We start from the raw sequence: 25491 nt of genomic DNA on the forward strand, positions 1-25491 counted from the left end.
CTAATGTCCATGCTTCACTTCAGACCTTAGTATTCTGGTTTATACAAACCCCAATACTTTTACGATTAACACGAATCTTTTATCAATTATCACAAAAGTTTTTCAAAAATCGCTCCGCGGCGATCAACAGGCCCCACACGGGCCGGGACTACAGGCCCCACACGGGCCGGGACTACATTTCCCAGCGTGCACCGCGCCGCGGCCGGCGGGGCCGGCCAAGATGGCGGACGGGGCGCTGAGCCCCGGTGTGAACCTGGAGGCGTTTTCCCAGGCCATCGCCGCCATCCAGGCGCTGCGCTCCAGCGTCACCAGGGTCTTCGACTGCCTCAAGGATGGGATGCGCAACAAGGAGACCCTGGAGGGCCGCGAGAAGGGCTTCGTGGCCGCCTTCCAGGAGAGCCTGCACTCCGTCAGCCGAGACCTGGGGTGAGCAGCGGCCCCGGCGGGCAGGGAGGGGGTCCCGGGCTGTCCTGGCTCCTCTCAGCCCCGGCGGGGCCGGGCCGTTTTCACTCCAGGGGAAGGTTTCAGGGAAATAAATGTGAAAACGCTCCGTTTTGTTCCCCACCTCCCCCTCCCCAGCACCCTGCGCGTTACCCCTTCGTGGTGTTCTGCTCCACAATCTCCAGAGGGTTGAACGTGCTCATAATACTGACCTGGCTTTTGGTCTCGTTTTGTTTTCACGAAGGAACTGTCGGTGGGTTTGCACTGACAAGGTGAAGGTGTTTGGCCACAGGGAGATATACCTCTGTATTTCAAAGGTTTTTGTTAAAAATTCAAACGCTTCCTAGGCGCAGGCTATTCAGTAGCATCTAGAGGGGTCAAGAATCATCCTTTTATTACCAAAACTTGCCAGGCTGGAAAGTTATCCCAGGTAAGTGTAGTTGCTTAGTACCAGCAGGTGTGTTTTGTGTAAGTAGAGACAGACCTGAGGCTGAAGATACGGAGGAAAGTTATGGGCAGAAGAGAGAGGCTGGCACACAGTTTCATTCAGCAGTTTTGTGTATTTAAATTGGAAAGCCCTACACAGACACAGGAACTGAGTACTTAGTGTACACTTATGGACGTGGTTTAGTGGTGGACTTGGCAAGGTGAGGTTTGTGGTTGGACTTAATGATGATAAAGGTGTTTTCCAACCTAACTTACTCAATGGTTGTCTGTGTTGATCCCACCACTGGGTTGCTGATTTTGGCTCTGTCCTCCTGGGAGCCATCAGAACTGTCCAGGGAGGTGTCCACAGGTACTTAACCACCCCTTCCCAGAACATCTTCTGCTTCAGGGTCTTGTGTAGAAGAATTTCTTGTTGATTAAAAGGTCTTGCTAAGTTTTGGTGTGATCATGGTAATACGATTTATTACCCACTTCCCTTCTGTTGGGAAAGGTGGTGGATACCCCTTCTCATGAAAGATGCTGCACCCAGCATCATCCACTATCCCTTTGGCTTTTAGTTTTCAAGCTGAGGAGGCCTCACAGTTCCCTCTATGGGAGCTGGATTGTTCCTTTGGTTCCTTCTTGCTTGGCTCTGGGGCCTCCTAAAGAGCAATCAGGTATAACCCTAAAAATCTCATTCCCAGGCAATAATAGACAACAACTCAGGAGCTGGGCTTGGATCCTTGTTGCTCCCTTCCCACTCAGGGTGTTCCATGAACTGGCCTATTCAAGTAGCCAGGGAATACTCCAAGGTGTGCTGAAGTTAATACTACCACTGGACTTCCTTGTAGTGAAAATATTGACTTGTATCTCTGTTAAGCAAATCCTCAGTTATTATGTTTTATTGTATTCTTTTTGTCAAGGAGTATTAAGCAGATGTGTAAGTGTTCGCAGCACCAGAGGCTTGGAAAGATGTAGGCCATGGAACCTTCAAGGAATGATGATTAATAAAGGAGAATTTTGTGCTAGTGAAGTCTGGAAGTCTTTTTACTGTCAGTTCCCTGATCGTTTGGAGTTTATTTTTGTAATCTTTCTTAAATGTAAATTGAGATATTTTGGATTTTTCTTTACAGATGTTTTCGTAAGCTGCCTTTTGAGTGCTGCATTTAATTTAGTGGAGGTTCTGAAGTTCAGGCTTGGGTGTAGCACTGGCCGTCAGAAGGAGAAGCACTTGATTAGTCTTATCACTTGAAAAACTGCTTTTTATATCTCTGCAAAGTGGCCAGTCTTTCTTCTACAGTTGATTAATGCAAGTTTGAAAAATTGCTTAACTTTTGTTATGATTAAATGTTGTGTTTGACAAATGAGATATGAAGCAATGATGGATCATTTCACAGTGAGGGATTTTTTTCATGGGAAAATGGTGCTTATTATGCTTCAGTTGAGGATTTTACACTACAGATACACAAATTACTCAGGAAAATCAGAAGATCTTCCCTTGTCCTGAGAACTTGGAAGGCAGATACTTGATTAGAGTAATCACAGCCTTAGCAGGATTGTCTCCTGGCTTACGACTAATGCCAGTTCTTGAGTATATTTGTGTGAGGGCAATGTTAATTTGGAGTTCTCTAATGAAATGATGAGGCATCTGCTTGCTTGGTGGTTTAAAAATTACTTCTAGTATTGCACGCAGTGCTGAAGTCAGAATTTTGTGGTTTCTGAGGGGCTGCTTTGCTCAGGAGGTGCCCCGGGCTGTGAATAGGACCTGCCATAGTCTGACTCTTTCCAGGTTTTGTTTTCAAAGCCTCTTGACTTGTACTTTGTCTCTGAAGAAGAACTGAGCTAAACAACCAACAGACTGCTTCAAATTGTTTGGGTGATAAGAGGGATTATGTTTAAAATCAAATTTGGGACGTAGTTAAAACTCATGTAGCTGCTAAAGTAGAGTTGGTGCACGCTGCTGTCCCTGGAGGATTGCACAACTGTGATTCCCAGATCTGACTCCAAAAATTCCCTTCTGCTTTCTCCCAGGGAACTGGAGCGTCTGAGCAACCTGGTTGGGAAACCCTCAGAGAACCACCCCCTGCACAACAGTGGGCTCCTGAGCCTGGACCCCGTGCAGGACAAAACCCCCCTCTACAGCCAACTTCTCCAAGCCTACAAATGGTCAAACAAGGTAACAAAATACATCCTTGTGATTTAGTTGTGAATTCCCATTGCATGTTGGATTAGCCATACAGCAGACTTCTGAGTGCTTGGGGTGGTCAAAAGGGCTGACTATTTTTTTTTAATTGAGGAGCATAGTACATACCTAAATGTACTTTTAAGGATAAAATGGTGTTTTAATTAAGAGGAGATTTTTCTGTGATACCAAGGCATGCCCTTGTTCTCAAAGGGGGTATTAACTCCCAAGCATTTTCACATTTAGCATCTTATGTAAATAAAAATTAAAAGTATGTTGTGTCCTTGCATCTGGCAGTAAACACTGTACTGGGATTATAGAACAGATAATCAACATCTTATGTCACCTCCAGACTATGTGTAGGAAAAAGTCCTGTAGGGAAGTTGTCATCATAGAAATCTTGAAGCCCTTGCTCTACTATTTTCTTCCCATGGTCTCAAAAGCAGATTTGTATTCAGCAGCTTTGACATTCCCTCCTGTTTTCATATCATATATATAGCATTGAATTTTAAGTAGTGTAAAAGGAAAAAATAGATAATATTAATGCTGTCTTTTACATTAAAAAAGAAACTTCTTTTTCAACAGCATAACTCAGTTTCATAAACCTGTATGCTGAATATATGTAGGATTTGGATAGGTATGTTTCCTCTTCTATTCTGAACAATCTATTTGTGGGTCAAAAATACTCCTTACCTCACCTGATTTTTGTAAATAAATAAATGTGGCATTGCAATTATTGCTGGCCTCTGAGCACTGTTATGTTTCAGGTTGCCTGTTACCATCCTGATTTTTTTGAGTATGCCTATTACTTTTTATAGAAGTATTAAAATGAGTAAGTATTGAAAAGCTTTCTTAAAATTATGTTTGAAATACTGTAAGCTGTTAAGAAATATAAAAGATGGATTAATTTCTGTTACAGTAATTATTAGTAGCAAGTGTGTCCGGAGTTGTAGCTTTTAATACCCTTATGCAAGACAGCAGGAGTAAGCAGGAATAATAAATCTGAAAATATTTAGAGCATTGAAAGAAACAGTTCACTTTAAATTATTTATTATGATACATGAGCCAGGAAGACTTTGAGAGTACACAAATACTTTGTAGGCAAATTCTTGTTATACATTAAGCCAACCATTCTAATATTATTCAGATTTAAGGTAGGATACTGCAATAATGTTTGTATGAGTAGCACAGTAATATTTGTATGGTAATGGGTCAGAATACAAATACATGTTAATGTTTTTTAAAATCAACATAATTTGGCATTGAGAGAAATTTGGTAGGATTGGAAAATGGGGGCCAGGAAAGATTTTTAAGGGGAGATTCAGCAGTTGAGAAAATACGTCATGTTTGCTTGTGTTTCTTGCTGTTAGCAGAAGATTATTGGCACTGAAGAAAAAAATAACTGATTTCCTACTTTCAGCAAAAGTAAAGGTAGGAAAACTTATAAACTTGTGAGGCAGTTAAGTCTTCAGGGATTTAATTACTTCTTTAGGTCATTATCAGAGTAAACTCAGGCAGTAATGAAATAGCTTTATAGAGCTGTTCTAATGTAGCTTTTTATTAACTTAGAGTGTTATGGAGCTTTGAAGAGCAATTTTTTGTAATCCTGGATTCTGACTTCAGGAAGCTGAAAGTTTTAGCATCCTGTGCACTCATATTCACAATGAAAAGTTGCAGGAGAAAAACATCACCTATTACTTTAGCTGTGAAGCAGAAGTCAGAGACAGCAGAGATAAAAGAAAAACACTGGCTAAGTTGCAGGAAATGTATTGCCTGTGTGAGGGTGTGAGCTGCTGGCTTTACCAGCACAGATCATTCTGTTCCTGCTTAATTCTTCATTGCTAAATACACTTCTGGAATAAGAGTTTTTTTATTACTTCTTCTGGCTGCCTTAGTTTCTTATTATGTGTCTCTTGTTTCCAGCTGCTTCGTGGGGATGGTTTCAAAGTGATGGTCTGTCAATACACTTTAGGTCTGCCTGCATTTAATTTTTAATTTGTGACCCCTTTGTGGCTTGCCTGCTTGTATTTTTGATGAGCTGAGATAAGGGCATTTTCCTCTGCCTTTGATTGTTCATGCATTACTGATGGCATGAACAGCCCCATGGCTGCCAGGGGAGGAGACTTCTGGGGCTGTGGTGCCATTCCAAAAGAACATTCACCAAATACAAGGAAAATGAGTGCACAGGCTGTGCTGCATGTCTCAATACACTCTGCTTCTTTTTAAGACATGAGGAGACTGTTAAAAGTCGCTTTTAGGACAATAATAAGTAAGGTTGGTAATAACTGGGCTAGCTATGAGAAGCAAATTAGTATTCAGTATATCAAAGCACTGTCCTGTGATTCCTGAGATACTGGATGTTAGAATAGCTGTTTCTTTCTCTTGGCAGCTTTGTTTTGATGTTGGGTCCAGCAAATGCCTGATTTTGTTCTGGTCTTGGATTCATGGATAAGTTTTTGGGTTAGGTAGCAGTGGTGGATGTGAAATGAAGATCATAGTCACAGACATAAATGGAAAAGTGCTGTGTTTAAGATATGAGTGTTGACCTAGGAGATGAGACTAAGCTGACACTTACTGGCTTGATTTGTTTACCATAATTAATACTTGTAGCTGTGCTTGTTATGTATTTGGAGAAGACCCACTTTCAGGTGCAAATTTGCTGACCCTTTTGGCTGAGTGCGGTGGAGATGAGTTGCATTTAATTGTGATTTCACAGATACTTGCCCTGACCCTTTTTTACTGCTCCTGTGAGTCACAGCAGTGGTTCCTCCATTTCTAATATTAAGTTTACCTCCTTCAGGAGTAAGAAGTCCAGTGGGAAGAATGAAAACTTCCCTTACAGAAGTGTGTTATCTTGGCAGTGCTTGTTATTTATGAGCACCTGCTCTCCTGATATTTACTTACTGTAGTTTATCCAATAGTTTTGCAGATGGTAAAGTTGTCTGTGTAATGGAAGCAGCTGTTTGGGAACACAACAGCTTGTCAAATGCATTAATTGCATACACACACAGCTGTAAAGGAACTTTCCTTTTTCAGGTGTTTAACAGCTCTCACCAAGCCACAGCTGAAAAGCACAGGAAGCTTATTTTATTGCAAGTAGCAGCTAAGTGATCAGTCTTCTTTGCTTTAACTTATCTTCTGTATCTGTAGAAATCATGGAAGTGAATTATTTAGCTGCCTGTGGGGTGCATGGAGACGAGTAGTAGCCATGGAACAGTATTTAGGTCTAGTTGATACATTTCTTTTCCCCTCCTTTTCAATTTTATTTAAGAAAAGAGGTTATCTTTATTACAATTGAAGTGCTGTTTCCCAGAAGGATCCGTATGTCCCCTCTAATGTAATACTGAAGATACAATATTAGATAAGTTAAAAATGAGCTATCATTGCAAGGTTAATGCAGAGAGAGTATTATGGGTAAGATGGGATGTTTGTAGATAGCAGTAGTTCTCATGGACTGTCTCTGTTGAGTCACTGAAGTTGAATTTTGGGTTCAGTAGTTAGGTACATCTTGGCAGTTGATTTTTTTTTTTTTTTTTGCAATATACTGCTGTGTGTGAGCAGGTGAAATCTGAGATGACAGCAGCAGCTAGGAGGGCTCCTGGTTGGTGTGTGTATGGCCTGGTGCTGCCTGCAGCAGTCAGGGCTGGGTCTGCACAGGCTGTGCCTTAGCCCTCATTACCAGCTGCCTGCTTCTTGCATTATCTCAGAATTCAGGGGGAATCACCACAGAGCAGGAGGCATCAGCTAAGTTTAGATTAAAGGAATTCTTGAAAGTCACTTTTCTAGACTGAAATACTGATTAAGTTTTGATTATTTTTTTTTAAGAGATGTGACCTCAGGTTTGTGGTAGATGCTGCAAGAACTCTCTTTTCTTGCTCTTCAGGATGCTTCTAGGTCAGTGCCCTTGTGCCACCCTTCCCTACTCCCAGTGCTGCTTGTTTCCTACAGGAGATGAGACCACCAACTTTGGAATATCAGCTTCCTTTACTAAACAACTGCCTGCTTCTCAAGATTTGTTCTCAATACTGGGTGACAAGGAGGCTTTGTAGAGGGAGAAAATACTTGTTTGTGCTGTCATTAATCCAATATCATACTTCCCCACTCACGAAATATTTAATGAAGCTTGTGGTGGTGTGGTCACTTGATTCAGTGATAGAGTAATGCTGGTGGGCAGAGCAGGTGCAGGTTTTTGGAATCCAGGAGTGTCAGCTCATTCTTGTAGTGCTATAAACGTTGGGTTTCCATGTGCAGCTCCAGTGAGGTTATTTGTGCCTGCAGTGGGTGCTTGCTCAGCCGTTGCCCTTGGTGAAGTGTTGCATGCCCTCGCCCTGTGGATGCCTGAGGCAGTGCCTGTTGAGGAGTTTCCACTGGCTCAGTGGAACAGAAAACAGTGTATTTTGTGTCCACTGAGCAAGGAAAATGCTATTTTTGGCAGGTTTCCCCTCTCTTGCAGGGATGCTGTTAAGTAGTTTGTGCCCCACTTGATCTTTAATCACTGTAGAGGATTTTTGCTTGTTTGTTGTTTAGGTGAAGGGTGTGTGCAGAATGGATCAACTCTCAAACCAATGCTCCAGAATTACTTTCAGCCAGTGAAGGAATGCTGTGTTTGTTGGAGAACAGCAAGCTCAGTCTCCCCTTCATTGCTGAGTGACAGCAGCATCAGCTGAGTTCACTTGCCCAAGTAAAAATAGTCTTCTGCAAGTCATCTTTCCTTCTCCCCCTTCCTTTGCAGTGAAGGGTTTGTGTTCAGACATTCAAATAATTCTGTTAACAGCAGTAGAAGTGGGGAAATCGAGAGTAATTGTATTGTTGAACAGGTGATGATATTTTAAATTTTTTTTCTTGTTTTTTAACTTCACTGAAGTGCAGTGTTGTATCCCCTGCTGTTTTCAGAGTTGCATTTATCCCTGTGCTTTACTCCAGTTCCAACTCTTCTTGAACCCAGGTGTGTAGGTGTGTGTGAGGGGTGGTGGTATTGTTTTATCTTCATGAGATGCTCTTACAAAACATGATAACCATGTGTTTGGGAAGGCTGTTTTCTACTGCTTCAAGCAGGAAGCAAAAAATCAGTTTTTATGACTTTGTAACTTTTTGGGGAAGTAGGATTTATATAATGTTATTTAATTTGCTTCTCTGGGAAAAGATTATTTTGGCAACTTGGATAAACTTTACAGTATTTTTGCATGGTAAGTTTTCTAAGTGAACAAAGCTGGACAGGAGTTGTCATAAATTTATTTGAAAGTAATATGCTGGGAAATACAAAATGAAAAAAAATTACTGTTGATTTACATGTGGAAATAGGCTAAAAAATATTTGGATTTAAATTTGTTGCTTCATAGCTTCCTCTTGTTTTTACATAAATTTAAAATCGAACTGTTAAGATTACCATTAATGAGTTAAAATGATTTTCTGTCACATGACTGAGGAGAAAAGGTATAGATAGATTTTGTTTATTAAATTATTTTGATATGTTCCTTGATAAATTATTTGTATAAATTGTGTTTATTGTAGAGCTCAAAAAAAGAGAAATCAATAGAGCATGTAGAGAAAGACCAGACTTGTTACAGCTGCACTTGGTAGCTTAGTATTGATTAGACACAAATACTGAGTTTAATGACAGTAAATGACATTAAATGTTAACCATGATAGTAGAGAAACACTGCAGAACAGGAAAAAAATCACTTCATCTTGATTGCAAAAGGACATGTTAATTCTAAGGAACATTAATTTTGAATTTTGAGTATGCTCAAACATTGTGAATTTATTGTTGCTTTACAGTAGCATGGACGATGTAACTGGATTATTGTGTTGGCACTTCTTGGGAATTCAGGCAGGTGACCAAAATGTTGTCCTCTCAGGATTTTTTTTCCTACAAAAACACAAAAATATTACAATATTGTGACATCCTGTTTCATGGAGATCCACAGAGTCCTGTGGAATGTGATTTGTAAGAGCAAAATCAAAGCTTCCTAGAGGGAGCTGCATTGGGGACTTCAGCTGTGGGCTCCTTTCCTCCAGATCAGCCACAGGAATTTATATTCCTGTCACTGGAGAAATGAATGGCACACACTGGTGGGTTTGGTACACTGGACACAAAATAGGAGCTGGGCCACTTGGATTCTATTCCTGCTTTTTCTTACTAATTGTTGTAACCTTGAACAGGACGCACAAATTTTTACTGTGCCTCATTTTTCGTGCAGATGAAAGAGGATAATATCACTTAACCTACTTCTTGGGAGAGTTTCCAGTCTAAATGTGTCTCAAGTGCATTGGGTTCTTTGGACAGAAATGTTTTGTAGGTGCCAAGTATTATATAGCTAGTGACTAATGTTGTTTGCCTGGCAGTCTGGAAAAATGCCCTTTATGGGCTTTTAATTCTGTGTGATTTTGGGCAAATATCTGGTGAAATGCCCTTGCTGTTCAGAATTGCGTTAAAGTTCTGGTTTTTCCCTTTTTTAAATTTTTAAAAAATTTTTAATATGACTGGTAAACAGGTGGTTACCTCTCTGCTTCTAAATGGTGAACGAATTCATTACTGCTCAGTTGTCTGCCTGGGGAACACTGACTTCTCTTAATGCAGGGTTGATTTTAGTGACCAGCCATTGCAGGGATGGCCAATTCAGGTAGTGTGGAAATTATCTTTGATATTATAATGATGGGGTGGAAGAGCACTGCAGAAGCTGTGATGAGGAAGAAAGTGCTTGTACCAAAATGTAATTTCAATTATCCACGTGTGTTTTACTGGAGAAGAAAAAAGGTGGGATATGAAGTTTTCCTGAGGGTCCTTTGAACTCTGCAATGATAGTTTAAAAAAAGAAAGTGAATATAGTGAGAGTGGGAAAATGGAGAAAACCATAAGGAGAACAAAGAAGCTTATAATAGTGGCTACAGTAAAGGCAGAATCACCAGCTACTGCTTGTTAGCCAGGGTTTATTTTCCCTGGAGATCCTGCCTAAAGCAGTGTCTGGGGCATTAGAGATGGGTAACATCAGTTATGTCTTCTCTTTGGAAATGCATCTTCCCTCCTCAGCTCTGAATCCCTGGAATCTTCAGCTCTTGGGCTCTTTGTTTCTTTGCCTTTGATTATTTTTATGTTGGTTTCCAACAAAAGTCCAAGCCAGGGCTATTGTAACTATTTTACTGTTATATTATAGCTATAAAAGTGGTTTTGACACCTGATAATATGAATGAAAGGAAATGAAAATTGCCAGTGTGATTTTCCTTGCACTGTGGAAAATTATCATGGCAGGTGAGAATTTCCTGCATATGCTGACTTGTGCTAGTAGAGAAGTTAGTTGAATTTATTTGACATTTTATTAGACTGAGGTTACTCTGTTACTTCAAGAAGAGGAGAGTTACGAGGAGTAACTTGTTGCTTAAAAATGAGAAATAATTAGCCTTTGTTCTGACTTATTTTTGCTGCATAGTTTGAGTGTTTTGTATCTGTGATCCTCTCAGAGTTATCATAGTAATAATTCACACCAGGATGCTGTTGTGAAGTAAGGTTGTATCCAAACAGAATTGCTTTTATTACTGATTTTTTTTTTTTAGAATATTTTGTTTCAAATCTGAAACAGCCTGAGAGCAACGATATGGTGGTTTTCTATTGTTATGCCTAGTGTTTGTCGTTATTCAACAGTATTTTTCAAGGCTCTGATCAAAATAATGCTGTAAGCAGTACCAGTCTCACTTTTCCTAATTATGGGAAGTGATCTATCAATAACACACTATAATAAATCACAGCCCTCTTGTCAGCTGGTGGGAATTATTTAATGCTTTGCAACACCTTTATTTGCTAATGAGTGGGTTTCTTTCCCTGTTTCTTTGATAAGTATTAATGTCCTAGCTGTTAGCCTATTTCAGGATGGAAATGATTGATGTGGCTCTGTTTTAACCAAAACACTTCTGCCCATTCCTGGTTCTTCCTCCTCTAACTCCTTCTTTCTCTCTGCAAGCACTCCTCATACAATTAATACTGGATGGCTAAAATATGTAATTGGTAAGGCAGTGATGACTTTCCCTTTTTAACTTGTGTAACGTGGTCATCAAACCAAATAAAAACTCCTTCCTTTGTACTGAGTTTGAGTGCAGCTGAGCCAGGCGCAGACACAGAAACGTGGCCTGGGTAACTCATGGTACAGCCATCAGAGCAGCACAAAAGGCTTTGCTTTGAGAATCTGAGGAATACAGCAAAGTGTAACTGGAAATCCGTGTTGTCTGGGGATTAATTGATGAATATGCAGGACTGCAGAGCGAGAGCAGCCTTGTGAGAAAGCCACAGACCCAGCATTCCTTTGAATTTCCACTCCTCCTGCTGCCTCAGCTGTCCACGGCTCAGACTGACCCTGCTGGTGATAAAGCCTGACCATCTCATGGATGGTGCCACCATAAAAACACAAAGAATGTTTTCAGGCACTCAGTGTCCTTTCTCACTTGCTTTGAGGCAAATTAAAGATGTTTTTAAAGTACTTGCTGACCTTCATATGAAGGGCATTCAAGGAATATGAATACTAATATAAAATAACTGATGCAGGTGATAAGCATCCCACGGGTATTCTTCATATGGAAAAGATTTCTTTGTAGCTTCTGGAGGAAATCAAATAAAATGGAAAATTTAATGATGTCACCCTGTTGCTCTCTACTTTTGTTGTTGTCAGGTCTTTTATTGTGACTGTTATTTGGTTTTTTTAATGCAGAAGTGTACTCATCTGTGTTCTTCTTTGAGTTCTCTTTTGAAGTTACTGAAGTTGCCCTCCCCAGACAGTTCACAGTGGATTTATTTGTTGGAATTGCATATAAATAATACTCAGTTCTTCCCCATTGTATCCTGATCTCATGGTATTGATAATTGGGTAACAAAACATGGAGATGGTTTAACAGCTAATAAAATTGAGACTAGTCTGTTTAAAGAACTGTGTAAGCATGTAATCAAAACTGCATTTCTGGCCACTGGTTGCTGCTTTGTGGAAATGTGCATTTGGCAAACAGGTGTCAGCAGTTTTTTGTTCAGCTGGAGTTAATGCTGAGCAGGTGATGCTGAAGGTGTGTTAACCAGAGGGTCTGTGGTGACCTTTGAAATCTCTTGTCTCTTGGGGTCAATGCAGGCTGATTTTTATTTTCCTGGGAGGGAAGAGTAACCCTGCCCTGCACCAAGGGTGGTGTTTTGTGGCTCTGTGAGGGCTGATGGATGTGAATGAGAAATGACAGACCGTGACATCAGGACCATCACTGGGTAAGAGCTGTAGGTTGTGCCTGCTGTCAGGCTTCTTGAGCAGTTCCAGAACCATGTCTTGGCTCTCCTGGAATCTCAGTGGTGCCTTGGTTGGGCTGGTTTGGGGGTTGAGTAAAATAGAGTAGAGATCAGAATATGATCGTTACGCTCAGAGCTGCTTCCCAACTCCATTTGCTGCTGGTATATTTTCTTGGTATGAGCTAGCATTTAGGTCTACTAGAGCTGTCAAATCCTGAAGTTCTGGAAAAAAAGTCACTTATCAGGACATGTTATCACATCCTTTGCTGATGCAAGATTAGCCCAAGCATTTATAGCAGTTCATTTAATCTAATTTTAAATGCCTGAATGTAATGATTCTTGCAGAAGAAACAGAAAAACATGAATAAATATTTTAACCACTGACACTTTTTCAGCTATGGTAAATGTGGAAAAATATGTCCTCTGAATTAGTAAAAGAAGATTTAATGCAAGATGATTGATTCTACCAGGTGCTAGTCTTTGACATTTCTGATCTTTTCACAGAAAGATTAAAAGTTTCTGTATCCTGAGCAGCGGTTACCTTGTTGTGTGCTCCTTTGTGAAGTTCTTGGCTTAGTGTGAAGCATTCAGTCATGCTTTGGAGTTGCGCTGAGTGTGCTGGAAACTTAAGCCTTCAAGTTAAAATGCCTTAATCTGGATTGGGTGAACAATCTGAGAGGAGAAATGGCACATAGCTGCAGGTGCATGATTGCCTGATCTTCTAGTGAGTAAAAAATGCATTTCTTGGGGTGTACATTTTTTTATATGCTCATGAATTTGCTTGTTCTCAGATACCTCTTCTTCAAAAGCCCATCTGCTGACAAGCTGACAGTAATAACTAATATCCTTATTAGATGGAATTAGCATGAATCATCATTATGAGAAGTAATGACCATGTTGAAATGCTAAGGGTATTTTCAAGATTACCTCAGACTTGGCTGGCAAGCAGGATGTAATGGCTACATCTTACAGCACGTAATAAAATCACAGAGGTCTTTGATGTTCAGAGATGTGCTTTGGAACAAATAGTTCTATTCAAAACCAGTGCAGTCTTGATTAATTTGGTTGTTGTATCTGGATTCTCTAAGCTCCTGTAACTGGTAGTGGCAGAGTACTAAAGGTGCTCTGTGTACTGCATGGGCAATTAGACACAAAGGAATTGTATCTTGATGGGACATTTTACAGTATATTCTAAAATAGATGTATTTACTTCTTATTATATGAAACTGCAATTCCTGTGGAAATCAATATTGAAAATACCCACTAAAAGCCTCCCAGGATCTGCAAACCTGCACAAAAAGGAGCTGGATGCATGTGCTGTTACCCACAAGTGGTGGGGTAAAGTGAATTATTTTAATCTTTTCATGTCAACATCAATTCAGTGTATTTTCCTTATTGAACCAGCCTGTTATTGCTACGGAAGATGCAGAGAATGTAGACTGGAGCAGCAAGAGTCCTCAGGTGTCTTTAAACTGTTTTAAGATGCCCATGGTTTGAAAATATTCAAGAATCTGTGATATGAGCTGTTTGACATTTTTCCTATTCCAAATGCTCAGAGGAATAAATCTACATAAAGAGTGTTAAAATGAGAGAGTTTTTGCGACAACGTCTGGATCTCAGAATGTTACTTTATTTCTCTTTTGGCTGACCACCACCATAAAACAGCTGAATCAAATACATTCTTTTATGTATAAAATATATTTTTCTGGGTTTTGACAGCTTGTTTCCAGTTTTAGTCTAATTCAGTTTGAAACAGCTGTTCCTGATCTCTGCAAAACAGTTTTCTGATGGAAATCATGACATTCTCAACTACTGCAATGTTACTGGGCTCTGTGTTCTTTCAGATGGTGGCTTTTCTTTATAGAAAAAGAATTCCTCATTCAGAGAATATGTCACTTTTGTATCAAATAAGCTGCAGTTAAAAAGATAATGGCTTCCTCCTCCCTCCCAGGTTATCCCTCAGTGAGGGTGGATATATGTTTCTCTTTTGAGAAGAAACATCCCTGTGTGTTTTACCATTAGTTAGATTTTTATTCTAATGTTCCCTGCCCTACCCATCTGCTTTCAGTTGGGTTCTATTTAGAGTCCTCTCTGCAGTTGTCTCTGCACTCAGACTTAACAAGTTCTCTGCTTTGCCGTCTGCTTCAGTTTTACTCTGGAGTCAAATCTTGTATTTTCAGAATTTTCAGTGTAGCATTTTCAGTTTGCTCAGTGCCATCTTTTTTTTTTTTCTTTCCTTTTTTTTTTTTTTTGTTTGGCTGCACTGCTTGCTGCTTCTTCCAAAGCTGTTTGTAGAAATTTCGTAGATCACAGAGCTGATGAAGTCTGTAAGCTCTCTCGTGCCTGATAAAGCACCAGCTAACCTTTCATTTCCACTTTTCTGCTGCTTTTGGACACCCTGCATGTAATATGGAGTGAAGTTAATAACTTTCAGCTTAAAAGAACTCACTGTGAAGTTGACTCTGGGAACATGAGTGATATGGACTTCCCAAAACACTTCTGATGGGGAGGATGAGGATTTTGGGAGTGGCAGCGTTGCCAAGTTTGCCATGGGACTGGAGGGATCCATCCTTCACTTTCCTCTGGCCTTAGCTTGCTGGGTGAGGTTTCACAAGTCTCTTTGTTGTGCCTCTTCTTCCATCTGTAAAATATCTGACTACAAAATAAGTGTTGTGCTGCAGAGTGAGTGCTCAAAGAAATACAAGAGAGATGCTGCATGTGAGCAGCATCCCCAGTGTTGCTGGTCCTCTCTTCCAAGCCCACTATGGACAAACACCATTCTGAAGTCTCTTTTGAGTTGTTTTTTTGTTTTTTTTTTAAAGGATCATTTATCAGCTGAAATAAAACTATCATCCAACACAACAGGAAAGCTTTAAGGCTTTACTTCCTAAAGAGCTGTTAAATATGTTTTCCGTTCCAAATTCAATGTTTTGCCTGGCAAATACTTTGGAGTGTTTGTAGCTTTCTTTGTATTTATTTTTTTTCCCACAGTCTAAAAAAGCAGCCTTGGGGCTGCATTAGGATTAAGTGAGATTAGAAACATCTTCTTTCCATCCCTCTTGTGTACCTCATATGGATACATCCTAATTGTATTGATATTGCATTCATCCTGCTAGAATCTAAGACCTTTAGTGTCTGCTGATGCTGCAGTTTTGATGGTGTGTTTTTCTTGCAAGTAAAATCAATTCAGACAAATCTTGGTAACTTTTACAACGAAATGAAATGACTATGCCAGGCAGGCACAGGAAGTTTTTTAAGCATGGGCGTGCTCTTAGATCACACATGGGGTTGTTCCAGCAGAATCGATTGGTTGATCTACTAGATTTAAAGGTCAACTGTAATCACATTTCAGGAAGATTGAAGAAGATATAAAATTGCTACTGTGCTTTTCTGGGTCACATACCCACTTGTGGTGCTCTTTGCTTCTCCCCTGTACATCTTCATTTACTCAACCAGAGCATCAATACAGAAAGGGCACAAGTCAATGCGCTCGCTTTCTGCTGTCGATGAGGGAGCTACTTAGTTGTTATTTCCTCCAAGCCAATACTTTCCCTCTGGAAGAACTGAAGCAGAGAGGAGTTCACTGCACCCGATGGATTTGGAAGGAACAAATCTCTCTTCCAAGGAAAAGCTGTGAGAGGAGCTGCACTCTGGCTGTCTTGTTAGATAATCCACACAATTGCTTGAGCTGATGCATCCCAGGGATGATTGTGTCCATTCAAAGAGCAGTGCAGGTGCAGAGAGTCAACAGAACAACTTTTCATGTGTGGGGACCTTCAAAAGAACTTCTCATTACTCCTGTTTTATGCTGCACTTGGTTATACAGATGTCCATAGAGGCCTGGCAGCTTTGGAATATTCTGTTTTGTAAATATGGTATTTCAAAGTCATATTTCTATGTAATAGGCAACAATATTTGCACACACAGGTGAATACATTTCCTGTTAATTTTTTGCAAGAGCCCAAATTAAACAACTGTGTTGCCATAGCAGGTTGCATGAATTAAAAGCAGCAGGGACATGGAATATTCACCTGCTCAGATAAAATTCATTTTCCCTGGAAAGTAAAAGAAATGAAATGAAAAAGGAGTTGATGGGGGAAAAGCGATTTAATTTAGGTTAACAAACCAAAACACATGACTGTTAAAGTTTGTTTTCTCATGAACCATATTATTGCTATATAGATTTGATAGGACTTTATTCATGAAGTTTTGCTCTTTTCCTGTACTGATAAACTCGTGTGAATCTTCCATGGAATAACAGAGGACAAATTGTTTAAAATTGAATAGACTTCAATGGCATGGGAGCTGGTCTTGAATCAGAAAGTACAGTTGCAGGTACTTTTAGCTAATCTTCAAACAAATGTCAAAGTAACTTTATTTTTGTGGCTAGTAAATGTATATTTTCTGATGGTCAGGCTATGGAAAGGGTTTTGTTGTGTTAGCAGAACATGGAAAGATGGTTCTTTTTAAGAGTCACATTCCTTCAAAAAAATCCGTTGTAGGTCATGTTAACTGTTTTACAAAGGTTATTTGTAGTGGAACTCTCTGAGCCTAAATGAACTCAGAGAGTACTGTCCTTAGTGCATTTTCATATGTGCTAACTTGCAAAATGTAGTAATTCCCAGATGGATGGAAATCAGGGTCTGTGGCTTTTCTCTAAGCCTCCATGACCTGCTTTTAAAGCCGACATGGACATACAGCAGTGGCTGAAGGCTCTGCTTGAGTGGGCTGAGGAGACATTTAATGTGCATTTATTTAAGGTGCCCTTTTTCAGAGATTCTTGCTCTGCTGGCTGCCTAAATTCAGTCTGTGTTTTGCTTTGTCAGCCGCTGTGAAGTCTGGAAAACTAATGTCTTGTGTTCACTACTATTATGGTAAAGATGGAAAGGGTTTTTATTCCTAAATAAATAATGGACCAGGGAAAGTTTTCAGAGACTTGCATGATCACACTGGAGTAGCAGCACGTCCTTTGTGGTTTTCCTAGTGACTGATGAAGTCAAACATGCCTTGACTGAATGATTTGGTTTTCTTTTCTTGCAAGTTGCTAAAATCTATTTATTTTTTTTAACCCTTGTTGACGTTTGTTTGTCTTCATTAAAAGGGTACTTAGGGAAACAATGAATCTTGTAAAGGGCAGAAGTAGTTTAAGAAGGGTACTACAAATGCCGTTATTAGTTTCATGTCTGCAGTTGGATGTCATCCTGACCAGTAGGTTAGAAAGATTCTTGCAGGAATTTCAGAGTGGTTGAAAACAAGAATCTGTGACATGTTCATGAGGTTTTCAGGCTTCAGGGAATTGTCAGGTTATAAAAGAATGCTTCTGTGTGAAAGGAAGTTTGCAAAGTCAGAAAAACCTGTCAGGAGGATTGTTAGTGTCATGTAGACTTTATGCCTTTTTCTCTTCTTGTTTTTCCTTCAAATCACAGGACTTTATATCCCTTCTTTCTTCAGTTTGGTAATTGTGACAGCAGATGCTGCTTGGAATTGAAGCAGTTTAATATATGATCCATCAGTTGCCAGAATAAAATACCCATTAGAAGAGGGGAAGAATAATCCCTTTATTATCAAGAGTACTTGAACAAAGGTGTTTAATCAATCTTAATGTTTGCTTTCTTGAGAAGAGCAATGTCAGCGGCCGCAGTCCTGGCAGGAGGATCCTGGGACTGTACGCAAAGGTTCTGTTCTAATTCTTGTACAATGTCTCAGGCTTATGTCTGGGGAAAAAAAATATATCTGAAAGCATTTTCCTTAAAAAGAACTTGTTCTGATTTTCTATTTGATTATTACTTTGAAGAGAAATAACATTTGGTTATTCCCTGAGAGTGATGATGAACTTGTGCTTTTGAGTTTTACAAGCCTACCCCAAGTGCAGGCAATTGTGTGCTCATGCTGGATCCTAAACTGTTTTTAAAACTGTGTGCAGAGGCCTTTTACCAACATCAGCAACTGTGTCAGTGAGTTTTGATTTAAGAAAAGTAATAGACATATTCTACAGTAAAACACTCGTTTTTAGTGGATTTTTTTTTTAAATTAGAACAAACCTGTAGGTGAAACAGGAATGTGTCAGCATAATCTGTAGCTGAGTAGCATCACCTGTCATGGTGTGCAAGGCAAGATGATATTTCCTCTGCTAAATCCAGCTACAGAGCTTGCCCTTTAAACAACCTGATTTATCACAGGAAACTTGCAGAGGAAGAAGGATCTTATGCTTGGCTTTAAATTGAAGCTTTCACCTGTGCTCTGATTCCATAGTGAGTGTATATTTATTTTAAGAGGTTCTTATGGTCAAAGAGTTTATAATATTTTGGCCTTTCTGAAAAGTTTTGTGCTAGATTTTTAGCTTATTTTAAGTCCTTGCATAACTGGTATATTGCTTAGTCACGATGGCCTTGAAATGCAATATTTAAAAAAAATTAGTTTGAGGTCCTTACACATTTGTCAAGAACTCCTTTGCCTCCTCTTTCTGTATTGATGTTTGTTGATGTGTTTCCTCCAACGTGTTCCAGTTGCCTCTGGGTATTTCCTCAAGGCTCAAACAGGGCTATTTCCATTTGGAACCAGCTTCTTGTCTCCTCCAGCATGGAGTTGGAAACTTCCTTTGGCAAATTTTGGTTTTGTTCCATGTAAATAAGTCTGCCAGAAAGAAAAGCAAACCCTAAAACCCCCTCAGCTTGATAATGCTGCCCGGTGCTGTCTATGCCATCTCCATGGTTTTGAGCCTTCATTATGCAGCTTGCACTCCACACACTTTTATTTAAAGCAGAGCTAAAAGTGGAACTAAATAGCTGACGTTCAGAGACGTTTGGTGTGATGCAGAATTCCTGGGAGGGGGCCGGGACAGGAAGAGCAGCGCTGCTCCTGCCGGGTGGATGGAGCTCATTTATCTGCACAGAACTGTCTGTGCAGGACTCTTGGAAAAACTCTGAAGGAGCCCACGCTTTATCGTGGAATATAGGCCAACTGTTACAAGAACTTCTGTTTTCTTTTACTCTTGTTTACTTTTCTTTTGTTTTATCCTCTGAAATGATGGAATTTGGTGTGGTGTGGCTGTTACAGCCAGGCAAAAACTATTGCTGCTGAGCTATTGCAGCATCCCTGTGCTGACTGCTTTTCATGGAGCCATCTCCATATTGCAGAGCCATCTGTTTTCCTTACTGTCCAGGCACTGGGCTCAGTAGTATAAATTACTGACTGCTCCTTAGCTTTCAATTGTTCCTGTTTGTTCAGCTTGCCGCCAGCAAGGCTTCAGCTCTCCAGCACCATTTTTAACTTTTCCTTGCTCTTTTATGTTTTTGTGAACGCCTCAGGCAGAAACTATAGTTGAGAGAATTGTCATTTGTTCATGTTGTTGAATTATTGGCTTGATGAAATAAACTTTGTGAGGTAGGTAGGTAGTGTCCTCATTAAAAAAGATTTTGTAGCTGGAGAAGTGATGGAAGCAAGTTAAAAAATCGTTTGTGAGAAGTAGTGTCTCGCTCCCCCACCGCCCCAGTTTCCTTAAATGCATGCTAGTTTGTCATATTGCTGGTGCTATGAGCTCATACAGAAAGATCCTTTTTGGTTGTATAAGTACATATGCTGCTGAAGAGTTGAGAATACTTTCAGAAAACTTAATGCTGAATTTATCAGCTCGTGTCTGCTTCAAAATTGTAATATAAAATTCCAACTGTAACTGTAATGTAACAGTTGTGTCAGGTTTTTTTACATGTAATTTTCTTTTCTGTCTTTAAGACCAAAAGATGCAGGTTTGGGTTCTGTTTTTTCTTATATGCATGATTTATTTTTACATTCCCACTTCCAGTGATTCTCCAATGTTCTGCACCCACAATACTGCAGTGATAGGCACTGTGCTATGCTCAGCTCCATAGGGAGTTTGCTTCTGGCCAGCTTAGAACCATTGGAAAGGTGTTCCTTTGTTTTTTGAGGTGGGAAAAATAATAATTAAGTGAGAATATTAGGTACTGCGTGGCTGTTCAGGACTGGCAAGCTTTGGAAGGTGGCAGACCATATATAGGGGATGCATAGAGGTTTTTGTGGGAAGCAGTCAGTAGGTTGAATTTGATACCAGTGCACAATAGGGTGATGCTGAAATTTTGGTACAACACAAACTGTGTGTAGGGAGGTCAGTGCTGTTTCCCAGAGTCAGCTGGACTTTTTGGAATTACCCAGTTCAGGGGTGGGTGTGATAACAGCTGTGAACTGGGTGATGTAAGTGCAGGGAAGGAGAATTCCCTCAGAGCCTCACTGGTTCCTCAAAGATGTTAAGTAATATTGTGATGATTTTTTTTTTTAATTTCCCCCTTTTCATTTTTTTATTAGTATTGGGGAACATTCAGAAAACAAGGCCAGTAGTGTTCATTTTTTCTGTAGGGTCTTGTAGGCAGTGTGGCCTTCAGCAGAGATAGGTGAAGTAGTTAAAACAATCACTGATACTTGTTTATCTTATGATTGAGAGAGGAAACAGCCTTGGTTGGATGAAGCTGTGTAGATGCATTTTCTGTTCCAATCCAGTGTTTGTCATTAGTGCTTTTAATTTACCTTCCAGTGAATGTGCCAGATGAGCCACTGTGAGCAGCCACATTTCTGTTTATTTTTCTGATGATGGCCATCTGAAGCAATAGATTGATGTCTGCAATTTTTACTTCATTAGTAATGAAGTCCACGAAGCAGTGAGAGGAATGTCTGTTTACTTGGTGCCTTGAACTGAGGTACTGATAAACTGCTGGGCTTTGGCCTGGTAGGATTTTCATAGTGATTATCAAGATACAGAAATAAGGTATGTCCAGGTTTAAATGAGGATCTGAAATGGCTGTGGGCTAGATGGCCAACATTTAAGTGGTAATTGGATTGTTGAAGAGTGCCTGCAAGACAGCCAGTGCATGGAAAATCAAATATATGTCAGTCTCCTTTGAAATCCATGAAAAATAATAATTTCTCTTTTCCTGTGGCTTGAACTGTGTCCCGCAGCAACATAAAAATGGCTCAATCTCCAAGTCTTAAAACCCTGTGATAACACCAGTGCAGATTCCTAGCTAAGTAATGAATCTCTAATGTTTGTAATTTCCAGAAAGTATTTTCCCAGTTCTGTAGTGGAAGTCAGTGTTAGGAATCCTGTAGGGCTTGTGTGGGCAGGGACTTTTTTGCTCAATGCAGTGACAGCTGCAAGTCTGGTCTTCAGAAGCCTGGTTTTTGGCCCTGAGTATCATTCTCCTACCCCTCTGTTCCTATTTTGAGCCCAGTAAAAAGAAACATATGTTTTCTTGCATCAGCTACGTCAGTGTTACCTTGTGAGGCATGACAAGGTCATGTGTTTGTATGGCAAAAGAGGAAATCTCAAATTGTCTTGGAGCTGTCTTAGAACTGCTTTTTTCTTGTGATACATTAAAGATTTCCATGATGTACATGGTTAAATTTTGATTCATGTAGGTATGCATGTGTTGATTCTACAGTGCTGCTCCTGAAATTGGTACTGTTATATTATTAATATTGCATATCATGCCAAGGAGGTGTCTTGCATTTAATACAGAACATTAGAAGGTTTGCCTACCCCATATGAAAAATCTCAAATTGGAACTGAAGATGCTATAAAATTTTAAAAGGTACAAGGTCAGCCTGAAAATTGCATATTTTAAAAAGCAGAAAATCATCTATTTTTAACAGCAAATTTCCTTACCTGTTAGTACCTTTACTAATAAAATTTTCAGGTATTAACACTTAAAAATGGTTTTAAGCATAATTTTAATTGTAGAACTACCTAATTACCATTTGTCTAGTGCTCATTAATGTGGAGTTTTCTAGTTGAGAGACATTAGAACTGAGTCAGAAGCATTTGGGTTCCTGTGCTCCTGTATGACCAAATAAAAGTCAATTTATTCCACTCATGAAAGAAAAGATAATGGATGGGTCACCTGCTTTTTACCAACATCTACTGAGGGGAAAGTGGGTAAGAGGGTTCTTCATTATAGCAAACAAACTAACTAATTAGCAATTGAATATGAAAGTTTAACAAATTTGGACTGCTGCTGAGGTGGATGGTTTAAACACCTGGGGAAATTAAGCATGGGAAGAGTTGGAGAGGAGTAGTTTGGGACTTGCCTTCCTTAGAATTTAAAGTTCAGTATCTTTGCTTTTAACTTGGTTTCAGAGAATATCTGGCAGGGTGTGCTTTATTTCCAATTAGTGGCTGGTCCAAACAGAAAGTTACAGTGAACTGCTCCAGACTGATCCTTAATTTCAAGTGATAAAAGTGGGGGTAGAGATTCCAACCTTGCCATGGCCTGGCTGAAAGCCTCCTCCCACTGCTTCAAAGACTTGCTCAGCACCTGACTGCAGTCATTATCTATGGAAACTCTACTCTACAAATCTAGTAAGTAGTAAAAACATTTAGTATTCTTAAAAATCTGAGATTCTTCAGATCCACACCCAGCATGAGTGGAATAAGAATTGTGAAGGTAAATTTAACAGTATTTGTAAAGAAGCAGGATAAAGCAGGAAAATATGGTAGAAGGCATCTGAGAGGAGAAGTGTGGGCATTGTGCGAGATCCTGCAAATAACATCCTGTGCATGAAAATGGTGCTGAGTAACTGCCTCTTCCTCCATGAGATCCTGCAGACTGTGGTGATTTGAGGTCTGGAAAGAAGCACATAATGAAAGTCAGAATCCTTAGCACAGGCAGACTGATTTAGATTGCACAGGCATTATGAAGCATTTCCTAGTTACGAAATTCTTCATTTATAACCTTAATTTTAATGTAACTTTTTTAGCATACCTAAAAATACATGAAAAGCACTACTTTTCTCCTCAGACATAAAATGTTTCTTGGGTCAGCACAAAATCTCCCACCTCCCTGTAAAACGGTGTGTTATAAATACCTAAATAAACACAATAGAAACCTTTTGGAGAGGACATCTTCCTTTTGCTTGCAAGGAGAGAGGAGTAAATAAAGTAATTGATGTGCCCTGTTAGCTGTGGAGCAAGTTTCATGTCCAAGATTCGTGTGGTGGCTTTCCTTTGGCATGCAGAGAAAAGCAGAGGATTTTAGCACCTCGCCTACAGCATCCACCTCCTGACAGCAAAACTTGTCAATAGAGAAGCATTCAGCACTTCATTATTTCTACAACCTGAGCACATTTGCAAATTAATTGATGTGTGGGAGGAAAGGCATCTGCTATTGTAGAAGCCCTTAACTGTTGCAGCAAAACTAGAAATAAACTGGTTAGGTGTAGAGAGTTGATATGCTGATGCAGGTGTTAGAGCCTTTAAAGTGGATCTTGTCCCTTTTCTTGTTGTTGTTTTTGATATTAGAAAAAAAGCCAAACAACCCAAACTTCTCACTGAATTGTGACCATGGAAACACTAGCACAGTAAAGATAATACCTTGTATACTTCTATATGGTTGCTGGCAAGTTGTTTCACATTTCTTGCTGGCTCAGCACCAAAAGGGAGTTTTAATTAGGCCTGTAATGAATGACTGGGAGCGTTTTAAAGGCTATTAATCTTGTGGTGTAATTGTGTTAATTATAATATCATTATAAGCTCCCATGAAAATAGGATGAAGTGTATTCCATTTGTTTGACTCCTGAAGATATTTCTGAGGTCCCCTGGCTTCATCTCAAATGCTCCCACTGCAAGTCTTCAACAGAGAAAACTGTAAAAGTGTTCCATGTGTCATTGTACCAAACCTTCTGTTGAGCATCATCCCATCATCATCTCTCAGAGATGCCCCTTTTCTATAGCTGCAGGTAACTCCTTGCAGTGCACAGTATCTTTAGTTTGCATTTCCCAGAGTAGTATTTCCTTGTTTTTCTGGTTTCCCATCAGTAACTCACCCGAGTGTGGCAGATGAGAGTAAGAATATGTGATCTATTTCCAGAAATAAAAATTACAGCAGTTTTCAAACTGTTACTCTTTGTGCTGTGGCAAAAAAAATGTGTAGCAAAAGAGGTGGTTTTTTGCAAAGCATATGGCTCTTCCACTCGTTCAGACTACAGTAAATTTGGGATTTGGTTGTAAAACATCTCTGTGCTTTTTGCACTCTCTAGTCAGAGTGTAACATCTCCAACAGATGGACACATAAACTTTCCATAATCCTCTTCTTTCCTTTCAGAAGAGGAGATGGGATTCTCATCTGTAAAAGTTATTGAGGAAAACCTAAGCTGCTGAAATCTGTTGTGTGAATAGGTGTGGGGATGTGAAAATGTGATGGATAGCCAGCTCAGCACTGGAGTTCTGCTGTTTCTGGGGCTGTCTGTCTGCAGTGAGGTCAGCCCTGCTTCTGTACTTCAAACCTCCTTGGAGCATTTCCCAGGTTGGATGTGAGGAAGGATTTCTTCACAGCAAGGGTGCTCAGGCTTTGGAAGGGGCTGGTCAGGAAGGTGAAGTCACCATCCCTGGACATGGCACTCAGTGCTCTGGTCTAGTTGACACCAGATTTGGCTGATAAAACCATCCTGTTTGCTTTGTGCAACCCTGCATTGTCAGCATTGTCTTGGTTTAATGGTTTTCTAATCTACAATCAGGAGTTTCCAATCTTTACCCTGTTGGGATGGTGGAACTGCCCTTTTTTCTTTCAGGAACTTTGCTGGTCACACTTTTATGTTTTCCACCCTCTTGACTATTACAGATTTTGTAAATAGTTTGGAAATGCCAGCTTGTGATGTATGAGCCTTTTTAACATTTCTTTGATTTATGTGCACTATGCTGAAAAAAAGCAGAGGAAGCATATTATTCTGGAAAAGAATGTTGCCAGTCTTCATTTTTTCAGTCTTAGTTAAAAGCTACACTTTTATCAATCAAACCTGATAGATTCTTTTTGCATTCCCAGAAACATTCATTACTTAACTCTTTGATGTCTAAAGAAATAATTTGCGTAAGACTTTTATAAATGGTCTGCTTATTGTTTGGATGTCTAACTTGAAATATCTTTTAATCAGATTTTTCAGAAGTTCCAGATAGCTGTGGTGATTCCAAGGTTTGTCTCTGTAAAAGTCCCTGGTGTTACAAGGGAAGGATGAGAGTTAAAAACTCTTACTCAAACTAGTGGTAGCAGTGACCTTTAATTTAAGATTTATTTGTGGATGAATATTTTCTGTGGGTTACTTCATAGTGTCTAGAAAAGGTGGATAAATTAATCTGATCATGAATATTCTGTAGTAGGAATGTTGTTATATAGAAATAGGCCTCATGTATTCT

General features: G+C 39.7%; 1 protein-coding gene across 2 annotated transcripts in view; it reads left to right on the forward strand.

The window, feature by feature from the left end:
* The first annotated feature begins 217 nt into the window (after window positions 1-217).
* The window catches only part of MED27 (mediator complex subunit 27), an 83986-nt gene continuing 58712 nt past the window's right edge, over window positions 218-25491 (forward strand). The window contains exons 1-2 of one of the 2 annotated variants that reach the window (XM_062505381.1): window positions 218-426; window positions 2899-3043. In XM_062505381.1, coding sequence (XP_062361365.1) covers window positions 221-426; window positions 2899-3043 — 351 coding nt within the window. In that variant the 5' untranslated portion in view covers window positions 218-220. The remainder of the gene's footprint in view (window positions 427-2898; window positions 3044-25491) is intronic. The other variant, XM_062505380.1, reaches the window with a different exon arrangement.

The sequence above is a fragment of the Cinclus cinclus genome, chromosome 19 (assembly GCF_963662255.1).
Source record: "Cinclus cinclus chromosome 19, bCinCin1.1, whole genome shotgun sequence".
NCBI lineage: Eukaryota > Metazoa > Chordata > Aves > Passeriformes > Cinclidae > Cinclus > Cinclus cinclus.